The sequence below is a fragment of the Varanus komodoensis genome, unplaced genomic scaffold (assembly GCF_004798865.1).
Source record: "Varanus komodoensis strain SLA01 unplaced genomic scaffold, ASM479886v1 scaffold82, whole genome shotgun sequence".
Lineage (NCBI taxonomy): Eukaryota > Metazoa > Chordata > Lepidosauria > Squamata > Varanidae > Varanus > Varanus komodoensis.
The window spans coordinates 1,407,809-1,416,288 of NW_025336508.1; the positions used below are offsets into that span (position 1 = coordinate 1,407,809).

General features: G+C 55.2%; 1 protein-coding gene across 1 annotated transcript in view; it reads left to right on the forward strand.

Annotated features, from left to right (window-relative positions):
- MASP1 (MBL associated serine protease 1) overlaps window positions 1–7,795 on the forward strand; it is a 70,755-nt gene extending 62,960 nt beyond the window's left edge. Inside the window, exons 12-17 of the mRNA XM_044456242.1 lie at window positions 2,711–2,845; window positions 4,423–4,536; window positions 4,960–5,145; window positions 5,875–5,942; window positions 6,595–6,694; window positions 7,433–7,795. Of these exons, the coding sequence (XP_044312177.1) occupies window positions 2,711–2,845; window positions 4,423–4,536; window positions 4,960–5,145; window positions 5,875–5,942; window positions 6,595–6,694; window positions 7,433–7,623 (794 nt within the window). The 3' untranslated portion in view covers window positions 7,624–7,795. The remainder of the gene's footprint in view (window positions 1–2,710; window positions 2,846–4,422; window positions 4,537–4,959; window positions 5,146–5,874; window positions 5,943–6,594; window positions 6,695–7,432) is intronic.
- Window positions 7,796–8,480: the final 685 nt, after the last annotated feature.

Consider the following 8,480-nt stretch of genomic DNA (forward strand, 5'->3'; position numbering starts at 1 on the left):
ATATAAGCATCCACAATCCTAAAGATGAGCATCCTACAAATGAAAACACAGGGAGATCCTTCACTGGGGAATTTCTCAGAGTCCTGCCAGTCCTAAAGTCATTCATCTAGAAGCATCTGTTAACTTAGAATATATAGTCACAAAATGAGGCCCCTCCAACCACACTGGGATGAAAAGGCTGAACAAAATGGCTGACATTGGAGCCATCAACATGGCAGAAATTGGAGAACAGCTGGAGGCCTGGAAGGACGCGATAAAGCCTTCAAAGGACCCTGCCTGGGAAGGAGCGACTAACCCGGATGGGCCCTGCAACAGCAAACTGGGGCTTCGTCATGAGAAGAAGATTGTTACAAATGGAGGTTGATGAATGAGGGGCTACGCCTCAAGAAAGACACCGGGGAAAACAGAAGGACTGACCTCAGAATGGCAAGGGTTAAGGAATCGGCTGATGGAAGGGCTATCAAGAAGCACTTAGCAGAAGAGTGAAGCACATATCTCCTGCTGACAGAGGGCAGCCTGGTGGAACTTGTCCAAGACATGCGTCTCAAAACTCCACCCAGAACAGCATCTTTGAAATTCTTCGCTGGTTCTCACTGGTCATCTCCAGAGAACCAGCCTTCCTCCTCTGGCGCAGGCACTCATCCAGAGGAACAGCAGGAACCTCTACCCTAAAAGAAGTAATATCACCATTTAAAGTGCTCACACTGAATGTTGAAGGCCCGCCAGACGGAGGACTCAGGGAGAAACGAGGAACAGGGCAGCGATCCTGGATGGTTGGAACATCCCAGAAGATGGTGAAAAAGAGCAAAGCATCACCTGCTGGACTCCTAAACTTCTTCTGGTGATGCTTTGTGCTCAGATAAGAGGCGGCATTAAGTACTGGGTGCAGCAAGGAAGAATTATTGTGCTTCTGATGAGCTTAGAAGATCTGAGCAGGGGACATCATGGACAGGAGATTTTGGAAGCCTCCATAAGTTGGAGGCATCTTGATGGCACATCAGAACAACCAGGGTTGACCTGAGGTGGAGAGTAAGAGACAAGGATCACTTGCACATGACTGGCATCCTTTATTCATTCAGGCCCACTGATCAGTCATGGGAAACGGGACTCTTGGAGATAATGCTGCACACGGGGTCTTAGGGAACAATCCTGTGGCCCCTAAGTGTGTTCTGGGGGCCATAGGATGGTTCTGATTCTCCAGATTCTCCAAGTCTGGAGACAGGGCTCCAACGCCGGGGCCGGGAATCGGCTCCACACCTCTCCCTCCTTCACAGCAAGTGTGAGAGAACGGCACCGGCTGTGCTCTGAGGTTAAGAAAGCAGCCTCAGAGAGGGGCTAAAGGGGGTGTTTCCGGAGGTGGGCAGGCGGGGAGACGGGAGCCGTCAGAGGCCACCCCAGCCTGCCTCCACCACTGCTTGCGCTCTGCCATGGTAGATCATCCGCCTCCCGGTTTGGCGCTTTCCACTAATCTTGCTCGGTTCACACCTTAAACTGTTTCCAATACTGGGTGGCAGTGAGTTAAAGAGACCATTCCTGCTTTGGCTTCCCCTCCGCTGCATTTTCTCAAGCTGCCTCATAAATTACTCCTCAGCTGTAAAAGACTGTCCCACATCCCCTGGAAAAAGAGAGAGAGAGGCTTTGTGGTACCCGTTCAGGGTTGTGTTGTTTTTAGTTGTGATTGGGGTGCCTGTGTGATGCACATGAAAATTTCCAGCATAATGTTACAGTCTAAACCAAATGAAGACGCGGAGGAAGTAGAAAATTATAGACTAATTTCATGGCTAAAGCAAAGACACACTGTACAGAAATGTTGGCTTCAGTCTTAGATGAAACTGCATCTAAAGTCATTGTGGAAGTTTAATGTGGGTTTATGAAGGGCAGACAGATCTCTGATCCCACACAAAGGCTATTAAAGATAAGTTCATGAGAACTTGTGGTACCCAAAAAGCCAATAGTATAAATACTTAGAGACACATCTACCAAAATTAATAGAAAATGTTGTCAAACTAAATTTCAAGCCATTCAGACTATTCAGACAATAGTTTCAGACTATTGTAACAACGGGGAAAAATTAAAACTTTCATGTTTACGGGAAATGGCTGTGGTAAAGATAATCATTCTGCAGAAGAACTGTACTTATATTAGACCTAACCTATCTTTCATTCTTTATTTGAAGTATTTAATCAGATGTCAGTCTCACAAATTGGAGGCAAGAGTATCAAAATGGATTTCTCTAAGCACTCCAGGCCAGAGTTTGTGTATCCCTGGGTGACCCTGTTACGTTGCAGGCCTTCTCAGACAGTTAGTTCAGCTCTTGGTCAGCCAACCTAACCCTCCCCAGGGGAGGCCAAAAGTTGGTGGTGGGAAGGGAGTCGGGAACAGATATGCTGCTCCTGGCACCAAGATCAAGCAAGCCAAGCGAGGCTCCAAAGTACCCTGGTTGCAACTTTTAAACTGGGTAACTACCACTGAATTCCCAGGAGAATAGAATCGGGGTGATGCCTCCAAGCAAGAAGGTCAGTACAAAAAGTTCTCATTGAGCCACACCAGGACTCCGGTGGGCTTCAAGGGACCACCTAGGATGGCCGCTTTCTTGCACGCGCCCACCCACCCACCCTCCACACCCCTCCCACAAGTCCCTGTTCCTGAGCTACTGGCGGTGTGCTAGCCATGACCCAGGCTGAACACCTGCCACCCCTGCCTTTTTCAGTGTGCGGGAAGCCAAAGTTCTCCAGAAGCCTGCCGGCCCATATTGCTAATCAGCGCCCTGCCCAGAGGGGGGTCTCTCCGTGGATCGCCATGCTGCACAGGAATGGACTCCCCTTCTGCGGAGGCTCACTCCTAGGTAAGAACCTGCTGGGTTGAGTGGGGTCTGCAGCAAAGAAAGTGCTCCAAAGGATTTCGGAATGCAACCATCTCCTCCACTGCAGGATGTTGCGTTCTGTAAAAAGGGGGATACATGGATTCTGTCTATGCGTGACCTGCGTGTGCCGAGAGCAATCTCAGCCATTAGCGGCATCAGCCCAGGCCTTGCTTTCTTTCGCACCATCACCTGCCCCCCGAGAGGGAATGAGAGGAAATATTTCCCGGAGGACCAAATTTCTCAGACCGGGGGCATCCGTCAGTCAGAGAGTTAAGCGAAATCAGTCCCCTCCCTGGCAAATGGCTTTGTGGAGTCAACAGCAACTCCATACCTGGCCAGAGCCCAGATTCAACTGCACTAGACACCAAGATCAAGGGAAAAGGAGATTGGGGGGCACAGCTGCTTCCCTGCCTCCTGGAAGCAGAGCTGTGGCAGGATATCCAGAAGCTACAGGGAGCTTGCTAGGAGTGAGAGACACACCAGTTGATAGCCGAGCACCCGCTGTGGATCTGGACCTGGTAGCAAATGCCACCTGACACAGGCATTCTGGGGAAGCAGCACATCCTTGCAGACTCAACCCGCATCGACTTGTGCCGCTCAAAGTCTCTGAACTCTTTGCAAAGGCCCTGAAGGACGGGGCCACGTCTCTGTCTTCCAGGACTTGGAGACCAGCTCTCAGATGCTCAGCTGCTGACTGTCACCACAGGGAACCTCTGCAGCATTGCAGGGGATCCTGGAACGAGGCGGGCACGCGTCTCACAGCTTCCATTTCTGCCAGACGTGCTCCCGCAGCTCCACTGTTTGGCCTTCTGCTTCCACGCGGTTAGGTTTCTTGGGCCATCGGCTTTTCAGGCTCCCTCAGTGCTTGAGAAGCCCACTTTGAGAGCCAGCACAAGAGTCTGATCCAGGTCACAGCCTTGGTTTTTGAAGGAAGGCAGCTATTTTGTGCTTCCGGTGGGCAGCTGGCTTTGGTCACCGTGAGGACAGAATGCTGAACCAGGTGGTCCTTGATCTGACGCCCCATGGCAACCCTTCGTTTCCTGCCTTTATGCCCTTCTGCTCTTATGATCTAGGTATGATCCTAGCCAACTGGACAGCCATCTGAGAGGACTGGTTTAACTGGGAGTCCTGCACCGGGCAGGAAGTTGGACCTGTTGGCCTTCCAACTCTGCCGTTCTAAGATTTTATAAGTCCTGAAGCACCTGCCACTGCCGAATAATTTCAGGCCAGAAATCTCAGTTTCGAGATCTCATGGCCACAACACCTGGCCATTCTGAATTTAAATTTTCTTTTTGGGTGGGGGGCTGTTTTTGTTTTTTCACTTCTCTTTCTGTATCTCCTGGTTTTTGGACCACCCAGCCTGAGAAAGCATTCTAGCAAATGCAAAAGCTTCTGCACTTTGGTGAGTTTGGTTGGTCTTCAGAAAGGTGTTGCCCAGCAACAAACTTCAGATCTGGAAACGTGTGACTCCTGAGAGTGGGACGTGGCTGCTGCTGCTGCTTCGTTAGGCTAATTGTGACCTAAGTGAGATACAGACCTCCTGCTTCATTGCTTCCTAGGCAACAGGTGGGTCGTGACTGCCGCTCACTGTCTCCACAATGAGCTGGACCCAGAGGACTCCGTCCTCCAAAGCCGTGACCTCATCAGCCCCTCATCGTTCAAGGTCATCCTGGGTAAGCGAGTGCCAATGGCAGAAGGAGGCAACATCCATCCGGAGCAATAAAGGAGGATGCCTGCCCGCCTGCCTGTGCCATAGCCCTGAGACTGTGAAACTCAGGCATGGAAGCCACGGCCACCAGAGGCTGCGATGGCCACCAATTTCCAGGGCTTTCCTGGAAAGGCTAACCGCGGCTCCTACTCCGGATGGCTCCATGCATCCTCCAGGATCAGAGGCAGTGTAGCTGCATACACCAGTTGCTGGGGAACATGGGAAGAGGGTGCTGTTGCACTCCGATCCCATCTGTGGATTTCTCGCTAGGGCAGCTGGCTGGCCTTTGTGTGAACAGAATGCTGGGCGAGACGGCCTTGCCCAACTCAGGCTGGCCCATCTCACGTGCCGTGTTCCCCACCCTCTCCTCCCTTCCCTCTCTCCACAGGAAAACACAGAACCCGCCAGCAAGACGACACGGAGCAAATGCTGCAGCCCCGGATGCTGTACATCCACCCGTCTTACAATCCGGCCAACTTCCAGCACGACGTCGCCCTCGTGGAGCTGTCGAAGGAGGCCCGGCTGAATGACTACGTGATGCCGGTGTGCCTCCCAGACGGGCTGCACCCAGCAGGTGAGGATGCCGGAGTGCTTCCCAGACGGGCTGCACCCAGCAGGTGAGGATGCCGGGGTGCTTCCCAGACGGGCTGCACCCAGCAGGTGAGGATGCCGGGGTGCTTCCCAGACGGGCTGCATCCGACAGGTGAGGATGCCGCTCTTGCACTGTGCAGCACGAGCTCGGGAAGTGCTCTTCCCGGCTTCTCCACCCCAGGTGAGCCATCCCTTCAGCTTTCGTAAGACCCCTTTCAGGTCTTTGTCCACTGCTGCATTTCATCTTGGCAAGTGCTTTGATTTTATTCTGTTTCAAATGCAGGATTTTTATATGATGCTTCCCTATGCTATCGTATTTTATGGATTCAAGCTTTGTCTTGTAAGCCACCCAGAGGCTGTTGGCTACTGGGCAGGAAAGAAATGTAGGAAATAAATAAGGGATCTGCCCTGCTCTGCATGCTTTGGACCACAACTCCCATAATCCCTGGGCAGAGCATACTGACTATAGCTTTTGGGAACTGTAGTCCCAGCGTTCTGAAGGGCATCAGGGTGTCCACCCTGCATGGAGGACCTAGTCATAACCGGAGCCAACCGTACCCCATGGTAAGATAAGACTGGAGAGTCTAAGGTCAATGGGACCCGATCCGCCCGAATGCTCCTACGCAAGCCCCACTGTGGCCCATGACGGCCTCCTTGCTCTCCTGCACCACTTCCCTACATGAGCGTAGCAGCTGTCTCTCTCCTCCTCCAGGTGCCATGGTCATCGTCAGCGGCTGGGGGAAACAGTTCTTACAGCGTCTCCCAGAAGCCCTGATGGAGGTGACGCCGCCGTTTTAGCTTGCGTGACTGATGGACGCAGTAGGGCGTAGGCATGAGAGGCGAACGTGCGCTTGGCGTCTGAGGATCCCCAGGGTGGCGATGAGGGAGGGGGCCTTTGCAGGCCCCCCAGTCAGAGGTGTTGTTAAGGAAGCCCACTGGGGACAGAGCCCCAAATCCCCCGGAGGCTGCCTGCCCTACCTCTCCGCTGCCCCCGGGCACTTTCCGAAACGCCGGGCGCCGGCCCTGTTGGTCTCTGTTGCACTGGATCCCCGCAGATGGGCTGGCTTTGTTGTCTGCCCAGAATCGTGCAGACAGATGATTGGAGGGCCGACAAGGCCATTTGGTCCAACCCCAAGGGCCTCCCCTCCTTCTGCCCCCCAAATGAACCTTTCTGCCCCACCTTTTTTCTGGGACCAAAGCCCTTTGCCTCCAAAGAAGCTCTTTTAGCAAATAGGGGCATTCTTGGGGGACAGGGGCCCTTAAAAGCCGGCACACAGAGGGACTGGCGTCAACCGTTTTGTCTTTTTGGAACGGCGTAAGAGGGGCGTTGACGTCAGCTGCCTTACCCAAGTTGTTTCGGCTGTTTAAGTTGATTTTGTGAACTGTCCAGGCAGCTTCGGCAAAATGTCATTTATTTTTCTGCGTGTGGCAGATTGAGATCCCGCTGGTGGACCATGCCGTGTGCACGGGAGCTTATGCCAAGCTGCATAAGCTCGTGACGGAGGACATGATCTGTGCTGGAGAAAAACAAGGTAAAAACTGCAGGGAAGGAGCTGGAGTCTGCCCAGGGTGTCTTTACCTTACTTCTCAAAATGCCCCTTTGGGGGTCACAGCAGCTCCTTTTCTCCTCCGGAGTTCCCACTGGTGGAATTCCCTGCCGCTGCCCCCGGCTGCTTCTTGGCTCCCTCGTTCTCCCCGTGGCGCCCAGTGCGCTTGCTTGACCAGAGGATGTCCCAGCGCGAGTGGGCCGGGGCATCTCCTGCCACCCCCCCTGTCTGGGCCAGGGGGTCTCACCGGAGGACCGCTTCTGGGCTCTGGGCTCTTGGCAGGATGCCTCCCCCTGCACGCTTCCATGGGGCCCCTCAGGGAGTCCAGCTTCCCACCCGCCGCTCCTGCTCCTTGCCCTCTGGCCCATCATGGCTACCACCCGCTTGCATGCAGGCCAAGGACGGGGGCCAGGGACCAGTGGGGGCCAGCGGGGACCAGTGATCCCAGGGCCATGCCCCCTCCTCCTCCTACCTTGGCTGGCCTTCTCTCCTGGCTTCCCTTTGGCATCAGGACTCCAGCGGGGGGGAGGGGGCCGGGGGGGACAGAGGGGGGGGGGGGGGGGGGGGGGCCGGCCGGGGGGGGGGGGGTTGCCAGGGGCTCCAGCTGGGCAAGGCCTTCGGGAGGTGCTCAGCCGTGCTGGCCCCTCATGCCAGCCCCGAGGCCAAATATGGCGGCTCCTTCACGGACGCCACACCAACGCACGCGTCTCTCTTCTCGCCTAGGAGGAACCGACACCTGCAGTGGCGATTCAGGGGGGCCCATGGTCATGCTGAGCCACCGCACCGGCCAGTGGCAGCTCGTGGGAACCGTGTCCTGGGGCGACGGATGCGGCTTGGTCGACCGCTATGGGGTGTATTCCAACGTCCTCCTGGCTCTGCCGTGGATTAAGGAGACCACCGGGGTGGAATATTGAGCCCCCCAAGCCATACCAACCACCAACCATCCAAAGGAACAGGGCGGGAAAAGCCCAAGGAAGAGCTTATTGGCTGCGATGCACGTTCCCTCTGGAGGTGCAGCCAATCAGCACCCGGCCCGGCTGAACGGAACCCCGCTCCAAGAGGCGGGCACGGCTCTCACCCGGAAAATCCAGCCACGTGTGGGCTGGCAGGGACCCCACCGGGCTGCATCAACACCATGAGGGCCACTTTGGGCGGGGAGGTTTCCGAATGCCCTCCGCAGCCGGCTTCACTCTGGGGAAGACGCTCTCCATGAAAAGAGATCTCAGGGGCATTGCGGCGGCGTTGACCAGCGACCGGCCGTGTGAGGGCAGAGCGCTGCTTGCTGTGGAGAAGCCTTACAGCTCCGTCCTCCTGGCCCCCACTCAGACAAGGGCTGGTCCCGGGTTCAGGGTAATGCCTGCAGACGGGCTGCACGGTGGCCGGGGGGAACACCGAGGGCCATGGGGGGCGGAGGCAGAGGCAAAGGTGGGGGAATCGCCCCCTTTTATCCCTCTCTCTCTCTCTCTTCCTTCCCGCCCAGGGATCAGCTGTGGGACGGACAGTCTGCTCTTGCCAAAACCCCATGTGGACTGGCTGCTTGCAGAGGGCTTTTGAAATTAGTCCACAGGATGCGAGTGGCCCTCCCACGCTTTCAAAAGGCCCTCCGGGAGCAGTGCTAAAAGAGTTTTCTGTCTGAGGCCATGGAGTCTTCCCAGCCTCCCCCAAACCAGTCCCCTCCACATGTGCTGGACTACAAATCCCAACATCCCCAGCAGGCACTTGTGGTCCCACACATCTGGAGGGTCTAAAGTTTGTGGGCATTGGGACTTGT